At 35.1% G+C, this 18253-nt stretch overlaps 1 protein-coding gene and 2 long non-coding RNA genes across 3 annotated transcripts; all 3 read left to right on the top strand.

Moving 5' to 3' along the window:
• The first annotated feature begins 3257 nt into the window (after nt 1–3257).
• LOC110872774 (quinone oxidoreductase-like protein 2 homolog) lies at nt 3258–7567 on the top strand. Its single transcript, XM_022121651.2, has 6 exons — nt 3258–3691; nt 4720–4828; nt 5613–5704; nt 5790–6048; nt 6816–6959; nt 7229–7567. The coding sequence occupies exons 1-6, from the start codon at nt 3345–3347 to the stop codon at nt 7322–7324; spliced, it is 1047 nt and encodes a 348-aa protein (XP_021977343.1). The 5' UTR covers nt 3258–3344; the 3' UTR covers nt 7325–7567.
• Nucleotides 7568–9325: 1758 nt separating this feature from the next.
• On the top strand, nt 9326–10662 carry LOC110872773. Its single transcript, XR_002554691.1, has 4 exons — nt 9326–9402; nt 9650–9731; nt 9821–9893; nt 10343–10662. It is a non-coding gene; the product is annotated as an uncharacterized LOC110872773 (long non-coding RNA).
• A 717-nt stretch (nt 10663–11379) lies between these two features.
• Nucleotides 11380–12156, top strand: LOC118481091. The gene is made up of 2 exons (XR_004864348.1): nt 11380–11801; nt 11924–12156. It is a non-coding gene; the product is annotated as an uncharacterized LOC118481091 (long non-coding RNA).
• The last annotated feature ends 6097 nt before the right edge of the window (nt 12157–18253 follow it).

Here is an 18253-nt window from a genome sequence, read left to right as displayed (position 1 = left end):
TGGCAATTTTTTTTTTGATTTGAGCAGGAACATGTAGATTTACTCTGTTGTAATTGTGCCCACATTTGAGACACCCGCATACTCCATAGACCCCAACCTGAGACGGTGCAGAAGTTGTCCTTTTCGAGGCAAAACTGAGTTGGGAAAGCCGAGGCCAGGGGCGATGACCCAACCCACCTGTCGAGCCAAAACAAGATTGTGGAGCCGTTCCCAACAAACGGTTTGATAATACTTCTCAAGTCCAAAGCCCCACGGTTCAAGTCGGACTCGATTTTAATGATATGCTTCCAAGGAACTGCATAAGAGAAGTTGCGACTATCATTGGAACAAGCTATTTTTATATTTATATTTATTAATATTGTTTTGGAGAAGCTTAACACATTGTGGTCTTGGTTCTTTGCTGGTGTAACAACATGAAATCGCCAAAGGTTTATACATAGGTTGTGTGGCATCAGCCTCGAATCTTTGGGCCTTAATTGTGGACGCATGAACTGGATTTTGTTCCAAGTTTAATTTATTTCAGGTGTTTCTCCTCACAAGGTTATTGTAATTTTGATGGTCCAATGAAGAGAGGTTAAAACCAACCTGATACACTATACATGGTAAATGCTCTTGAATTTTGATTATACGCGTATTACTATTATTCATATGTATAAATTATGTTGGAATGATGGTTTATTGTCTTTCATAATTTCTTCAGGGATTGAATTAATTCTGAGAACCATAGTTATATATTCGTTGATACGATGCTTAATACGCTTCTTACAGCAACCGGAGAAACCATTATCTACCCTCTTTTTTACCTTATTTTCAATACTTTTAATCTGCATTTTTATTGTTTATAACTCTAATTTGAAGGAAGATAACTATTGAGTTTTCTATATGCTGATTTCCAAAATGTAATGTTATATTCAACAAAATATAAATAAAATATTTTTATCTTATTGTTAGGTACTTAAATAACCAAAATTTGTGAAATGACATATCTTATCGTTAGGTACTTAAATAACCAAAATTTGTGAAATGACAAACACCCATGAATTTTGACATGCTTATGCTCATCTTCGACTTTGATGGGATTCTATGTATATATTATGACAATGAGTTATTCGTTCATGTACATCAATTATTATAAGGTTTCATTATGGGCATTGAAACATGAAGAGATTGGTATAAGCGGGTTAAATGCTGAAATTGTATGTTATGTGCACGATCTAACTGATGCAAGCAAATTGCAAGAGAAAACCAAGGTACTATTATTCTCATGATTTCTTTATTGTTTGTTACTATTTGATTTAGGAAGTATATAATTGTACTCTGTTTTGTATACGGGGATTCATCTAGGCTACACAAACACTTTACTCAAATGATTTTCTTAATAATGTACATTAGTAATAGCAAAATTATGATTAACGAGCCGACATCACACGGTGAGCCGATTTGTTGTATGTCATGCATATAACAAAGTCAAACGTGCGTGTAACGAAGTCGTAAATGCTAGGTTGTCGCTGCAACGCGCGACACGGCTAAAAAAACTAGTTATATATCAAATTTATATCAATATATAACTAACAACATTAAAGTTGAATGATTTTTATCAATAATGAAATTTTTATTCAACAAATTATTAGATTTCTCTACATGACTCCAAAATACCATTCGTTAAAGCACATGTATTTTTTCGATGAATCCTATTTTTACCATAAAGTGTCTTTAATGTTTCACTATTTTTATCAACACAATTTCTACATTTCTACATTGGTGTGAATAGTATTTTTTTTAAGTTTTAATTTTATCTTTTTATCCTATAAATAATATTATGAATGCAATCTATTTAATGTTCATGTAATTCTATTTTTTTTATTAATTTATTATGTTTATTTACTATAAAAAAAAACCTAGATTCACATACATGTTTAGGTTTTTTCACTCAGCATCTTGACAAAAAAACCTAGATTCAGATACATGTTTAGGGTTTTTCACTGAACATCTTGACATAAATTTCTTTGAAAATGGCATTGTATTCATCATAAAATATTCTTTTTGGTACTATAGATATAGCAACTGTCGGTACGATAGGGTGACAAACCCAACTGATTAGAACAATATTGGTACCAGCATGTCAGGATTGGTATTATCAAAACTGCTACCACCATCTATTTTTATGGTTTTCGATCAAATATAATACATACAACAATATCTAGCATATTTTAGTTTTCTCTCTCAATTACTAATTTACTATACCAAGTATCACTATCACAGATTACCCAGAATAAACCGAACCTATATTATACTATAACTTAAAATAGAAAGTCGGTGGCATTGGCCACCGGCCATACAAGCCAAAAGTTTCTCCAAACAATGTCGGTTGCTTTTTCATGAATAACCCCTTCTTTTTTCTGCATGTTACTTCAGTATAAGGGGTGTTTGGCCATAGTTATTTTGCTCAACATTTACATTTACAATATATTGTATCAAAGAATTACGCATGGGATAAGATACGTGATTTAATACATTATATTATACGTAATCTTAGTTAGATAAGCCCATGCTTGTGTATGTATTTTTAGGTACGTAGGCATATAAATTCAAGTTGTTTCAGTGTTTCGACGTAATTCTTTTTTAGAAATGAGTCAGGTTAAATATAATACGTTTTCATACTTACTTTATAAATGTTTTTGGTTGGTCTACATTTTGACGTAAATTTTGCTCCAAACCGAGTGGGGTCAAATATACTACGTTTCATTTGACGGTATGAATTAAAGTTACTTTACGTTTTGACTCCGTCGCAATGAGCGACGGGTAAAAGTAATATTATGTTACGTCATGACTTTGATCCTTTAACTTTGCAAAACTCTCATGTTTACCCAATGTGTTTTCTTTTGTCATTTGGTTTTTTTTCTTTTATAAAAGCTCTAATTAATCTCTTTGATTACTCATATTGGTTTTTCCTTTATAAATGTTTTATGTTTTTTGTACTTTTCCTATGTGTGAGTCAGGTCACATATAATACGTTATAACTGTACAATATAAATTTGATTACTTTACCTTTTGATCTAACCGCAATGGGTTAAATTGAGTTAAATCAAATACCTAAAAACTCATGTTTTCATATGATTAACGTATAACATAACACTTGAACTAATCAATTCGAGTTTGCATCGGGTCCGCGGCGCGTCGCTGGGGTCAAGTTACTAGCCAAACATAAAAATACTCGAATTAAACTAACCTTATCATTCCTCGTTTATAACGCTTTTCCAAACTAAAAAAAAATACATCTATCCGTTCACTCTCACTCCACCTGTTTCATTGCAAAATCAACAACACTCATCTAACGAACGAAAATGGAGGCTCTGGTATGCAGGAAGCTCGGTGACCCAACAACACCACCAGACTCATCGGAAAGCACCGCCTTAACCATCTCAAAATCTCACCCTATCCCCACACTCACTTCCCCCACTTCAATTCGAGTTCGAATCAAGTCAACCAGCCTCAATTACGCAAATTACCTTCAAATTCAAGGTAAATATCAAGAAAAGTTCCCTTTACCCTTTGTTCCTGGATCCGATTACTCCGGTGTCGTTGAATCTGTTGGCCCCAACGTCACTAAGTTCAAAGTCGGCGATCGTGTTTGCTCCCTTGCTAATACTGGCACTTTTGCGCAATATATTGTTGCGGATGAGAAGGATTTGTGAGTAATTGTTTTTGTTTCTTTGGATTTTGTAGTTGATTGTTATTTGCCCTAATTTTGAGTTTTGTTGGGAAATTAGTGAAATTGCGCGGTTAGGTGGGAATTCGGTATCGGTACTTTTGAATACAACTATGTTAGTACGGCTGTAAACGAACCAAACAAAACCAACGGAATGTGTTCACGAACTGTTCATGAACACTTACCGAACAAGATTTTCTGTTTATGTTTGCTCATTAAGAAAATTAACGTGTTTGTGATTGTGTTCTTTCGTTAATTTTAGCTAACGAATACAAAAGAACGTTGATGAACACAAACAAGCGTTTATGAACGAAAACGAACACAGACGAACATTTTAAAAGGTTTGTAATATAAAATGCACTACTATTGATTATATATATTATTAGTGGGAATTTTGAAGTCGTCATCATCATCATGCTCAGTGAATCCCACCAATAGCAAAGCAAAGGTAGGGTCTGAAGAGGGTAAGATGTAGACAGCCTTACCTCTACCCCGTAGGAATAGAGATGCTGCTTCCACTGAGACCCCGGCTCGATAGTAGTTTTGCATCAAACCTTGGATATAAGGCACATAACACTTAGCAATCAGGACAAAGACTGATTAGTGGGAATTTTGAAGTATTTAACTAAATTATAAAAATAAGAAAACCTAATGAACTATCGAACACCCACAAACATAAATGAATGAACACAACCTTTGTTTATGTTTGTTCATTTATTAAATGAAAAAGCACAAATGAACTTCCCGCCGAACGTTTTACGAACTGTTCGTTGAACGTCCGGTTCGTTTGTAGCCTTATCCCTTTGCAATAATATTTTTTTATTGGAACGTCGAGAAAGAAAATTAAACACACCTGCATATTCAACTTTTCTTTTAAAGTTAACGACGCAAAATACTAAAGACAATCAAATCAAATGAAAAATTAAATGGGCTAAACAAGAGTCTTGAAGTAGAAGGGATTAAACTAATTAAAAATGACTAAATTAATAGATGTAATATGATTATTGAAGGTATGGTGTACCTGATGGGTGTGATTTGGTGGCTGCTGCTGCACTTCCCGTAGCGTATGGAACAACTCATGTGGCATTGGTTCATAGAGCCAACCTTAAACCTGGTCAGGTATTGTAACAGGTTTCTATGGAGTATGTTCTTATCTGCAGTTTTCAAAGGATTTTTGAGCTTCAGTTTGTTCTACCATATTGTTCTAATCTTCTTCCATGTTATTACCATTATAATAATTTATGAAAATCAATGTGAAAATTGTAATATTATGCTCCAGTTAATGATTTTAAACAGCAAACATAAAAGAAAAATCACTACAAACAATAGGAAGTAGCGAAAGTGGTGATTGAAGTGTTGTGATCCCTGTTTTTTGTAGAATAATTTGCTTATTAGTTGGAGTCATAGTTGTCAATAGTGGCTATAGCGACCGCCATAGCGCGCTATGTAGCGAAGCGACCAAGTGTCGCTATATGGGTCATAGCGACCAATAGTATGAATAGCGATAGTTAGTTTTTTTTGATGTAAATAGCAATTAGATATAGCTATAAAATAGCTAGATTTATAGGTTTTTGTTAAATATACATGTAAAATAGCATATATACAAAGGTATTTTGATATAATATACATATAAAAATTTTCAAAATTCTTTTTCTAGTGTATCGCTATATATAAAATATCGGTCGCTATTTGTCGCTATTCGCTATGTAGCATATAGGTCCTTTGTCGCTATTTGTCGCTATTCGCTATTAACAACTATGGCTGGACTTGATACTTTTTTAAACCAAGGACAGAGGATATATAACTTAGAGCTAATATTGAGTCATCATATACTAATATCGAAATATCTGTCATCATATTGTTATAGCTGCAAGCAAGTCATGTAATTCCTACAAAACCGCAGGTATTGCTAGTTCTTGGTGCAGCTGGAGGTGTTGGTCTTGCAGCTGTTCAAATCGGGAAGATTTGTGGTGCTACTGTCGTTACTGTGGCTAGGTGTGCACTTCTGTCTAGATTCTCTTTAGTCTTTACCGTTCATAATTTTTGACTATATATATATCGACTCTGTTTGACGTCTCAGAGGAACTGAGAAAGTGGAGTTTTTGAAGTCAATGGGCGTGGATTATGTTGTTGACGTGAGCAAGGAAGGTGTTATTGAAAGTGTGAGGGCGTTCTTGAAAACAAAAAAGCTGAAAGGTGTTGACGTTTTATATGATCCTGTTGGAGGCAAGCTTACGAAAGAAAGCATGAAGTTGTTGAATTGGGGGGCGCAGATTTTAGTTATAGGGTTTGCGAGTGGGGAGGTCCCTCTTATTCCTGTTAATATAGCTCTCGTTAAGGTAAATCAATTGCTTGACTCTTCTTTATCACCCATGTTCTCAAACGAGACCTACAATATACAACTGTTAAATAAAGAACATGTTTTTTTTTTTTTTTTTTTTTTTTTTTTTTTAACTTAAAAGACTATTGGCAAAATTGACCAAGAGAAGCTGTTTTTTATAATGATTATTTTAATAAGTTTCGACGTTTTGGTACAAAGTAGGGGTGTGAATTTCTGACACGACCAGAACCTAACATGAAATTCGCGGGTTTGGGTTTGGTCTAAACAGGTTCGGGTTGGCGGGTTGACTCATTTAACCCATTTATATTATATTAAATTTTTTACACAATATGTTTTATGATATAAATTAAACTGGGTGTGTATTTTGTGCCGTAATCTTAACTTAAAAAGAGAAATTGACATAAGATTTTATTATTTAAATTTAATTGTATTATATACATTTGTGTTTTTGCAGTAAATTGTAATTTTAATATATTAATTTGCAGAAAAAATAAAAAAAATCGGGTTAAATGGGGCGTGTTCGGGTCGTGTTCAAGTTCTTATGTATGACACGATTTTCAGGTTCGGGTCATGTTCGGGTTCTCCTAAATTTTTCGGGTTTGGATCGCGTTGAACCCGCCAACCCACAAACACGACTCGTTTAGCACCCCTTAGGTACATAGTAAGTGGACGTGTAGGTTTGTGTGTTAATCGAAATGGGACCCACAAAACAGTGAAAATGCGCAGACGGAACTGAACTTTTTTTAAAAAAAATGTTTTATACAGAATTGGACAATTCATGGACTCTATTGGGGGAGCTATAAATGGAATAACCCAAGTATACTTGAAGACTCTTTAAAGGAGCTGCTATCTTGGTTGGCAAGAGGCTTAATTACCATCAACATTTCTCGTTCATACAAGCTCCAACAGGTATGAAGAATTCGTTTATTGAGCTAAATATTAAAAAGAACACAAACTCTTTTTGATTGTTACCCAGCACGCCTAGTTAGGTGTGTAAGATGTTATTTGGTCAAGACAAAATAGCAAGAATCTCGTAATGACCAAATAAAGATGAGTCGTTGCGACCTCGAAAGGAACTCTTTTGACTGCAAGAAGTGTTCTATTTCAAGGCCGATCTCTTTCTTGATAAAACCATATGATTAAAGAAAGAAAACTAAGAGTGTTAATGTTGTTGGCAGGCCAATCTTGCATTTTTGGATATCAGGGATAGAAAAATTATTGGGAAGCTGATGATTACTTTTGATGATCCCAAACCCATAACTTCTAAGCTCTAGACCAGTTTATGAATTACCCAGACGGTGTCAAAACTCATGATATTTCCATAGAAAATTGTGTGAGTGACAACTATAGTAATAATAATTGAGAGCATGTGTAAGATGTGTTTTTCTAAGTTCATGTAGAAGAATGGAGTGCATAATATATGGTTTGAATATGCTGTTTATGCAAATCTGTATGGTCGAACCAAAACGCATATTGCTTTCTGGACCGGATATTTATGATCCTCATGTTCTGATGTATCCGTCCTGACTCCTGAACCAACAAAGTATGACCTCTTCGAAATAACTAACCGAAACACAGCTTTCTGGACCAGATATTTATGATCCTCATGTTCTGAAATATCCATCCTGAACCAACAAAGTATGACTGACCTCTTTGAAATAAAATAACATTAAAACCCGGAATATATAAGAGTAATTACAATTAATATTAATTATTTCAATATAATAAAAACTACTACTATTCAAAATCCCACAAAACTAAACATAGTCGTACCATATTTTTTTATGAAAAAGTAAAATTTAAAGAAACATGCTTGTTTGGAAGTAGCTTTTGGTTGTCATGTTTTCAAAAGGTGGTGTTTGCAAATTGCAATGGCAAACAAATTTTGGCGGTGGGGATACATCCATCACTAGATTCGCTTATACACTCCTTTGTGGCTGTAGAGGAGGGTAGTCTTTTAGAGATGATTCATCATGTAGGCGGTCACGTTATCAGGTGTGGGAAATGAGCTTCAAGGGATGGGTCAAGGGTGTGATGATGAACTCCTTTATACATATGTATGTATGTATATGTGTGTTTGTTGGATAAGAAAGTTGGCTTGTTGAGCATGGCTTGGGGAGGACGCTAGAGACGAGACGGACCGGGGGGGGGCGTGTGGACGTGACTCCGCGGGGCTCGGTGACCCTCCGCCGTCCCCGACACCGTACAACCTAAGTATATTGTTAAATAATAGTGAGATGATAACAGCTAAAAAAAGCAATATGATCGCATATATGACAGAAAATTTTCAATAATTGAAGCAAAGTTTGACATCAATTTAGAAATCGTTAATGCATTTATGTTTTCTACACCAAAGTTTGATGGTGTGGGTTTGATTGCACGCATATAACTGTATAAGGCTTTGTTTTGTCCATTAGCGCCCAAGCCACCTCACCATTTTGATAGTTACCCGGCGCCTCCATCAACAAGGTCGCTACTAAAACCAACCGTTAAGAATATCAACAATCAAAAGCATTAAAATAGTATTTATAGAGATAGTAGGGGTGTTCACTATCTAAATTGGGTTCGGAAAACTCGAAATTCGATTTAATTCGAATCGAAAATCATTTATTCGAAATTTGAAGTATGAAATCAAATTTCGAATGTTTGATTTTCGATTCGATCTAAATACATGCATGTTTCTTGTTGCATTGCGTGATTGAATTTCCATATAAGCATTAAGTTGTAAAATTTGTTGATACCAAAGGGGCAATGCTTTAGCGGTACCCGATGATTTTCTCTAGAGAAGGCTGTCGGATGGAGTCTCGTTCCCTACAAAATGTTATGCACGAGCCAAAAGTTTTAAACACAGTGAGCCTTCGGTTGGTTGATTTCTCCTAGAATTGGTGACGAGCATGAGTGACCTTTTACCTATGGGGTATAATAAGGGGCTGGGCTTTGTTCCGCTTTAACGCTCTGTTCCTGAGTTAACTTAACGAGGGGAAAGAAAAGAAAATAAAAGTGAGAAAGGAAAGGACGAGAAATGAAAAAAAAATGTCTTTTCCACTATTTCCTCGCAAATCGGAAGGAAAGAAAAACTAAAGAATTTAGCATAGTTTTCATTTCATTTTCTTTCTTTTCCTTCCTTAAATGAAATTCGGGAACACGACATGTTTTATTTTTTTTCCTTCTTTAAATAAAACACTGGAACACAAAATATTTTTACTTTCTTTTTATTTATTTTCCTTTTCTTCAACACAGTGTAAAAAAAGAATATTAAAAGCCATTTTAATTTTCAAGAAACTAAATATAAAGACACTCATCGTATGAATTCTGTACCATAGATCTCATGAACACTCCCCTCAACTCTAAGGTACGCCTCTTTAGATCTATACACTCATCATTTTAATCTACAAAGCGTTTATTTTTTGTGTCTTAACATCGATTCACACTGCTTCGTTTATGATTAGATCTCAGCATCTGTTTGTTGCTGATCAGATCGTTGTTTTATATTTTATTTGGATAATTCGATTGAAATTTGACTGATTTGTTCGATTAAACGTTGAATCTTCATGGATCTGTTGAATATCTTTCATTTTGAATTAATTTATGTTTTATAGATCTCACAATAGCAACTTGCAATTCTGATGGGATTTAGAAGGAAAAGGAAAAAACTGAAAGAATTCTCTGGTGATATGAAGTGTAAGCACATAGCCTATTCATCAAATCTAACATATCAATAAACATCTTTCATGTCATTTTCTTAATTAATTGTGTATTGTTCTTTTCAGTCTGGAATCATGATGTTTTTCTCAGTTTTAAGGACAAGATACACTCGGGATGTGAAAACCGGCAAAATTACAGGTTAATCCATACAACCTAACTAGGTTATCATCTGGGATTGCTTCCCCGACAGGAAAATTTAAATTGCGTTAATCATAGGGGTATAGATAAAATTAATGCAAATAAAGTGACATGTTACGTAAATTATTAAAACAATTTCAAACATAGGTGCTACTAGTGATAACCAACTTGTATAAGGAATTCTGAAGCAACTTTAATTATGTGTTTTGTATTTGAATGTGAGCATGTCCAACCTAAGCATCACACTTATCAAGGCGTGTGTAAATTAATATCATGATCATCATATAATCAATCAACTTTGAGAAAATGCCATCAAGCACTCACATTGAAATTTTAAAGTAGATCAAATCTTTATTTTATGATCATGTTCTATTAATTTTGCTATAAGAATGACTAATCAAAATGAAAACTAAAATTTTTATCTCATTCGTTTATTTAATGTGTTGCAGCGTGGGAATTAAGTGCTTCCCTATACTCAGAAGCCGAATTTGCATATGGGTCTGGGCACATTGATCCTTTAAAGGCCACAACTCCGGGACTTGTCTATGAAACTTCTTTTCAAGAGTATCTTAAGATATGGTGCAACATATCTCGATCAAAGTGGAATATATCATTAGATATTACTAACAAAGTGGATTATATCATTAGATATGAAGTTTTCTTTATAAGCCGTGTAAAAAAAAATTAAAAAAAATAGAGTGTATAAAAGATTTATACAAATATGAACGGATTTGTATGACTTTCAATCCGTTTCACCCCATTCGACTCATTCCGCTTTCCATTAAAATTTCAATTACCTTAGTCTGAATAACATCTTTCAATATAGCAGTAATCCTTGCTAACGATTCACATGTGTCAAGTGAGAGATATTCATATCTTCCTTCTAAAAGAAAAAGTGAGTTTATTTGTTTAAAAGTAACATGTTTCTCAACATAAAACGTAAACTTGAATCCATAAACTTAAGAGCCCAATAAAATCCATAACTTTGAGACTTCAATTAAAAAACATAAATGACTAAATTTTCAATTACTCATTTAAATTTGCACAGTCATTTTACTCATTTAGTACATACTTATAATCATACAAAAAGTATGATATATGTATTCACTATAAGAAGAGTTATAAACTTTCCATGCTGCGTACTATAAGTTATAAACTATTAATGGTTTATGAAGATCTATAAGTCTAGGAGTATTACTGTGGTAACATTCCCACATCTGTTTGCTGTGATGTTTGGTGATTAGGGGCATTATATTTGCTTTATATTGACAACTTTTTATATATCTATTAATTTGAACATGTATTTATGTTGACATGTGAACATATTAGGTTGAAGGTATGTTAAATTATTTTAATTTAATGCAATGTTGAAAACCTAATTTAGAGGTGGCAATTTCAGTCTAATGGGTTACAATGGGAGGTTGATTTGGACCAATTTTTTAATTAATTTTTACTTTTAGGTTATGATTTATCTCTGACGGTTGGAATGGTTGAGATTCAAAAAGTTATCTTAAAATGAAACAAGTCAAACATATGGGAAGTCTAAGAAATTGTTTTAGTTCAACTCAGCCTAACAGAGAAAGTTAGACACAATTATTAATTTTGATCTATATTGCTCAATCAGCCTATTTATATGGTGGTGACTATTTACTTTTGGTGCACTGCATAGGCGACAATTTACATGGTTAAAATCATGTCATCTTATGGTTAGGAAAATATATATTTTTTGAAACTGCGAATTTATATTTCTACAAATAACCAGCCGCCTTTCCTTTTCCATACATTTTTGACATAACGTGAATTGTTTATAATATATTTTACCCTTTATTGTTTAGGATTGTTTGTTGCCACCGATAAGATCAATGTGGGAATTCTCAGTTGATCAGAATACAAATAAAACATTGGAAGGTAATATTCCTCCATTTAATTGTTTGAATTGATATTTCCTCCTTATCGTTTAGGCTTGTGTATTGATGATCTTTCTGTTTTTACCTTTGCTCAAATGGGTTTTCTTTTGTTGCGCTTTTCAGGTGAGTTAAGGAGTTGTTGTCAAGAAGGCAATACCATAGGCAGGTCGCGTTGAATATCAACTACAAATCAATTGTAATTATACATGTAGTGGCCATAATGTTTCGTAATAGTTACCAAATTCCCAACGTGTACGCAGCATGAAAAGTTTATAACTCTTCTTACAGTGAAGACATATATCATACTTTTTGTATGATTATAAGTATGTATTAAATGAGTAAAATTACTGCGCAAATTTAAATGAGTAATTGAAAATTTAGTCATTTATGTTTTTTAATTGAAGTCACAAAGTTATGGATTTTATTGGGCTCTTAAGTTTATGGATTCAAGTTTACGTTTTATGTTGAGAAACATGTTACTTTTAAACAAATAAACTCACTTTTTCTTTAGAAGGAAGATATGAATATCTCTCATTTGACACATGTGAATCGTTAGCAAGGATTACTGCTATATTGAAAGATGTTATTCAGACTAAGGTAATTGAAATTTTAATGGAAAGCGGAATGAGTCGAATGGGGTGAAACGGATTGAAAGTCATACAAATCCGTTCATATTTGTATAAATCTTTTATACACTCTATTTTTTTAATTTTTTTTACACGGCTTATAAAGAAAACTTCATATCTAATGATATAATCCACTTTGTTAGTAATATCTAATGATATAATCCACTTTGATCGAGATATGTTGCACTATATTTTAAGATACTCTTGAAAAGAAGTTTCATAGACAAGTCCCGGAGTTGTGGCCTTTAAAGGATCAATGTGCCCAGACCCATATGCAAATTCGGCTTCTGAGTATAGGGAAACACTTAATTCCCACGCTGCAACACATTAAATAAATGAATGAGATAAAAATTTGAGTTTTCATTTTGATTAGTCATTCTTATAGCAAAATTAATAGAACATGATCATAAAATAAAGATTTGATCTACTTTAAAATTTCAATGTGAGTGCTTGATGGCATTTTCTCAAAGTTGATTGATTATATGATGATCATGATATTAATTTACACACGCCTTGACAAGTGTGATGCTTAGGTTGGACATGCTCACATTCAAATACAAAACACATAAACGATCTGATCAGCAACAAACAGATGCTGAGATCTAATCATAAACGAAGCAGTGTGAATCGATGTTAAGACACAAAAAATAAACGCTTTGTAGATTAAAATGATGAGTGTATAGATCTAAGAGGCGTACCTTAGAGTTGAGGGGAGTGGTGTTCATGAGATCTATGGTACAGAATTCATACGATGAGTTTGTCTTTATATTTAGAGTTTCTTGAAAATTAAAATGGCTTTTAATATTCTTTTTTTACACTGTGTTGAAGAAAAGGAAAATAAATAAAACGAAAGTAAAAATATTTTGTGTTTAAGAGTTTCATTTAAGGAAGTAAAAAAAAGAAAAAAAAAACATTTCGTGTTCCCGAGGAAATGAAATGAAAACTAGGCTAAATTCTTTAGTTTTTCTTTCCTTCCGATTTGGGAGGAAATGGTGGGAAAGACATTTTTTTTTATTTCTCGTCCTTTCCTTTTTCACTTTTATTTTCTTTTTCCCCCTCGTTAAGTTAACTCGGGAACAGAGCGTTAAAGCGGAACAAAGCCCAACCCCTTATTATACCCCATAGGTAAAAGGTCACCCATGCTCGTCACCAATTCTAGGAGAAATCAACTAACCGAAGGCTCACTGTGTATAAAACTTTTGGCTCGTGCATGACATTTTGTAGGAAACGAGATTCCATCCGACAGCCTTCTCTAGAGAAAATCATTGGGTACCGTTAAAGCGCTGCCCCTTTGGTATCAACAAATTTTACAACTTAATGCTTATATGGAAATTCAATCACGCAATGCAACAAGAAACATGCATGTATTTAGATCGAATCGAAAATCACACATTTGAAATTTGATTTCATACTTCAAATTTCGAATAAATGATTTTCGATTTGAATTAAATCGAATTTCGAGTTTTCCAAATCCAATTTAGATAGTGAACACCCCTACTATCTCTATAAATACTATTTTAATGCTTTTGATCGTTGATATTCTTAACGGTTGGTTTTAGTAGCGACCTTGTTGATGTGGGCGTCGGGTAACTATCAAAATGGTGAGGTGGCTTAGGCGCTAATGGACAACACAAAGCCTTATACAGTTGTATACATGCCATCAAAACCATACCATCAAACTTGGGTGTAGAAATTATAAATGCATTAACAATTTCTAAATTGATGTCAAACTTTGCTTCAATTATTCAAAATTTTCTGCCGTATATGAAATCGTATTGCTTTTTTTAGCTGTTATCATCTCACTAATATTTAACAATATACTTAGGCTATGTGGTGTCGGAGACGGCGCAAGGTCGTCGAGCCCTGTGGAGGCACGTCCACACCCCCTGGTTACGCGCAATGTTGCAGAAATCGGCCTAGGCGGCCGACTAATCGGCGCCTAGGCGCTAGTCGGTGGGTTACTGCCTAAATTTAATCGGTTATGGTCAAAATCGGTCAAAGTCGATAAAAATCGGTCAAAATCAGACTAATCGGGCCCATGTTTTTTGACCCAAAAAACCTAATTTTTGAAACCTGGCCCATGGTTTAAAGCCCAAAATTTAGTTATAAACCTATTTTAACATTTAAGTTTATGTATTTTAACATTTAACCCCCTCTATCTTTCACTGGTTTACATATGGTTCCTAAACTTTTAAATTTATTAATAAAAAGTATAAAGTTATCTCCTAAACTTGTAAATTTATTAATAAAAAGTATAAAGTTATCTATATATATATATATATATAAATTTATAAAATTATACTTAAAAAGTCCAATCCGATTAATCCCTATTAATCCCGATTAATCCCTAGGCAGTACCTCACCACCCGACTAGCGCCTAGTGCCTTCTACAACAGTGGTTACGTGCATCGAAATCCGTAACGAGTCAAAATAATATTGTATTTTTATTATTTAGTCGACGTCGTCCGTTACGAGCGTATGTCCGTTACGCGCGTCGAAATCCGTAACGAGTCAAAAATATATTGTTTTTTTATCCTCATTTTGTCGATGTCGTCTGATTATTATTTACTGATTGGTTTCCTTTTGTGCAGGTATTTTCACAAGATGATTTCCACTTCCATCACCTCTCGAAACAAGAGCCGGGAGTGGTGTACCAGCGGTGACCTGTTTTTCTTGTATTGCCTCTTGTACAAGAGGCCGTGAGCTCTCGCCCACGGGTTGGCGCAGTACTTCGCATTCGCGCATCATCGACAGGAACTTCGGGCTTCCTTCTCAGGAGAGTATCTTTTTGGAGGAACTCCTCTGTTAGACCTTGGGGGGAGAACATATCCAGTTTGTTCCACCTCTGATGACTCTTGCCCTGCTGTATGGTTAGGACTTTCAACATGCTCATGATTTTCACAGTCAGTGGATGAGTCAGAGATATTAGAAGAGTCAACATTAGAGAAGTCAACATACTCTTGAGTTCGAGAGTTACTTACCTCTGACGCCAGGTTAGGAGGATCATTGTTAGTGGTACTGTCTTCAAGACTGGTGGATTAAGTGATTTCTTCTGAGGATGGCAACCATTTTATCCAATTCACTGTGTCATCGTATGTCTTTTCCCCCTGACCAGTGTGTTGGGTATTGTAGAAATATTCGGTTTCGAGAAAATCATAGTTCATCGTGGTGTACATATGATGTGTTTTTGGGTTGTAGCATCGATAAACGTGTTGATTGATTCGATAGCCCACAAACACACACTTCTCGGCACATGCATCCAGTTTGGAACGTTCTGTTTTTGGTATGTGAACAAACACAGAACATCCAAAGACACGTGGTTCAAGGGTAAGGGTAGATGGAGGTTTGTGGAATTTGGACAAGGCTTTAATTGGGGTTTTTAAGTTAAGAGCTCCTGTTGGGAGACGGTTAACAAGATAGGTTGCAGTGACGAGAGCTTCGGGCCAAAAGGATTTCGGAACTTGGGATTCAATCATGAGCGCACGAGTTATTTCTAAAAGGAAACGATTTTTCCTTTCAGATACCCTGTTTTGTTCAGGGGTATGGGCGCATGAAATTGGATGAATTATTCCCTTTTCCTGACAAAAGAGTTTCATGGAAGTAGTAACAAATTCCCCCCATTATCGGACCTAAGAATTTGGATATCACTCTTGAATTGAGTTTTAACCATGGCACAAAAAATTGTGAATTTTGAAAAAAACTTCAGAGTTATTTTTCAATAGATAAATCCAAGTCATGCGGGTGCACTCATCGATGAATGTTACGAAATAGAGAAAATTTTGCCCCCCTCTATTTTTGCTGGCCCCTATACATCCGAATGGATTAATAAAAAAAGGAGAATCAACCTTAAATATCATTGGATTGAAAGTGTGTCTATGACTTTTAGCCAAAAACATGTCTCACACTTCAAGACTTTATTTATTGGAAATAACTCAGGAAATAAATGATGTAAGTAACCACTGGATGGGTGTCCCAATCTTTGATGCCACAACCAAGCTTCCCTATCTGTAGACCCATGAGCAAGCATTGCAGTACCTTGTTGAATTACTTCATCCACATAGTAAAGTCCTTGTTTCTCATTACCACGCCCAATGATCTTTCCCGTCCTGATGTCCTGTAAGATAAAGAAGGTATGATGCATTAACAAAACACAGTTTAGTTCTTTTGTAACATGGCTGATTGATAGCAATTTATGAGATAAGGATGGAACATAGAGACAGTTTGATAGTTTCATGTTTGGTGATATTTGAATAGTTCCTTCTCCTTTTACTTGAAGAACTTCTCCATTTGCAGTATGAATCTTGGATTTTTGTGGTTTCGACATTGAGCACACGTCGGATATTTCATAGGTCATTGTATCGGTGGCACCATAATCCCAGATCCATGAGTCTTTATCTTTTCCATTTTTTATTGCCATGTTAACCTTCCCAATATTACAAGAATTTTTGACTTTCTTTTATCCAAGTTAGAAATGTGAGGGGGGTTTTCTGTAATTTCTGAAACTTGGAACTCATTTAACAAATCAAGTATTTTTGGGCTAAAAAATTGGGGGTTTGAAACTGCCACTTTGGAATTCTTGGGTTTTATATAATATTGTTGAGAAAAAGAAGGGTCTGAGGGATAAGTCTCAAACCCTATACCTGTACCATCTGCTTCTTCTTCCCTGTCCGCGGCAAAAAAAAAACACGTTCCCCCATTGTTCCTTTTTTCGAAGCTCTCTGTGTTGCCAGTGGACTTCTAGTTATCGTGGCTGCTGCCGCCGCCGCTGTTGCTGCTGCTGGTCCCTTGACTGCCCACGGCGGCTGAAGGCTTTCCCTTTTTATGTCCATTGTCCCACCATTCCGGGTACCCCACATGCTTGAAACACTGTTCCTTCGTATGCTTGGCCATTCCACAGTGATCACATTTCAACTTGCTCTTATCGATCCGGGATGATGACTGATTTGGTTTCTGGTCTGACCGGCATCCTCTGGTAACGAGCCCTAACCGGTCGGACTTGCCGGTTGAGTTTAAATCCGATTCCACCCCTTGGTGTACATTCCCGAAGATACTTTGATGCGCTGTTTCCTTTCGGACATCAGCATAAGCAGCTTCGGCAGACGACAAGGGATCCCACCGGAGGATTTCCCTTTTAAGGGAATCATATTTTCGATCAAGTGCATTCAGAAATTGAAACAGTTTGTATTCTGACCTGACTTTATTGTAAGTAGCGATGTCAGTCGGGCACGTCATCAGGTTTGGATCTCTCTGTTCAATCTCTCCCCAGATACCTTGCATCACGATCTAGAATTCTTCTAACGGTAAGCCATTCTGTTTGAACTCATTTGCCTTAACGTGGAGATCGAAAGTTTGAAGTTTGTCTTTGCCACTGCTATATGTAACTGTAAGGGCGTCCCAGAGCGTAAGGTTACTGGCAAGGCTCGGCTCGGCTCAATATTTTGTATCAGCCATGAAAAGACAATCAAGTCATCTTGTTCCCACTGTTCATGATTTTGGGTGAGATGGTTTAAAAGTGCTTTCGATTTCCCTCTATGGCGACTCGTATCATCCGAGCCCATAGAGGGTAGTTTTGGCTTGTGAGGTTGAGACTAATTTTTAGGCTATCAGAGGGATTTGGTTTTGGGTTATGGGTTTGAGTTTGGACTCCATTTTTGAGGAGATTGGCTATTTGGATGGCTAGGCTATTGGTATATTCTTCCGACATTGTTTTTAGTTCTGGTAGATTATGAGCACAAAGGCTTTCGGATCAAAAGCGCTGCTTTAATACCATGTTGAAAATGATAATCAGATGAACGGGGAAGAGAATAAGATACTTTGTATTTCTTGT

The sequence above is a fragment of the Helianthus annuus genome, chromosome 8 (assembly GCF_002127325.2).
Source record: "Helianthus annuus cultivar XRQ/B chromosome 8, HanXRQr2.0-SUNRISE, whole genome shotgun sequence".
NCBI lineage: Eukaryota > Viridiplantae > Streptophyta > Magnoliopsida > Asterales > Asteraceae > Helianthus > Helianthus annuus.
This window is presented reverse-complemented; position numbering and strand designations above follow the sequence as displayed.

Bases quoted from the DNA above. Each gene is read 5' to 3' on its own strand.
- LOC110872774 (XM_022121651.2), top strand. From the start codon at position 3,345: ATGGAGGCTCTGGTATGCAGGAAGCTCGGTGACCCAACAACACCACCA. The intron at 3,692-4,719 runs GTGAGTAATTGT...TGATTATTGAAG, and splicing joins GTTGCGGATGAGAAGGATTT to GTATGGTGTACCTGATGGGT. The intron at 5,705-5,789 runs GTGTGCACTTCT...TTGACGTCTCAG, and splicing joins ACTGTCGTTACTGTGGCTAG to AGGAACTGAGAAAGTGGAGT.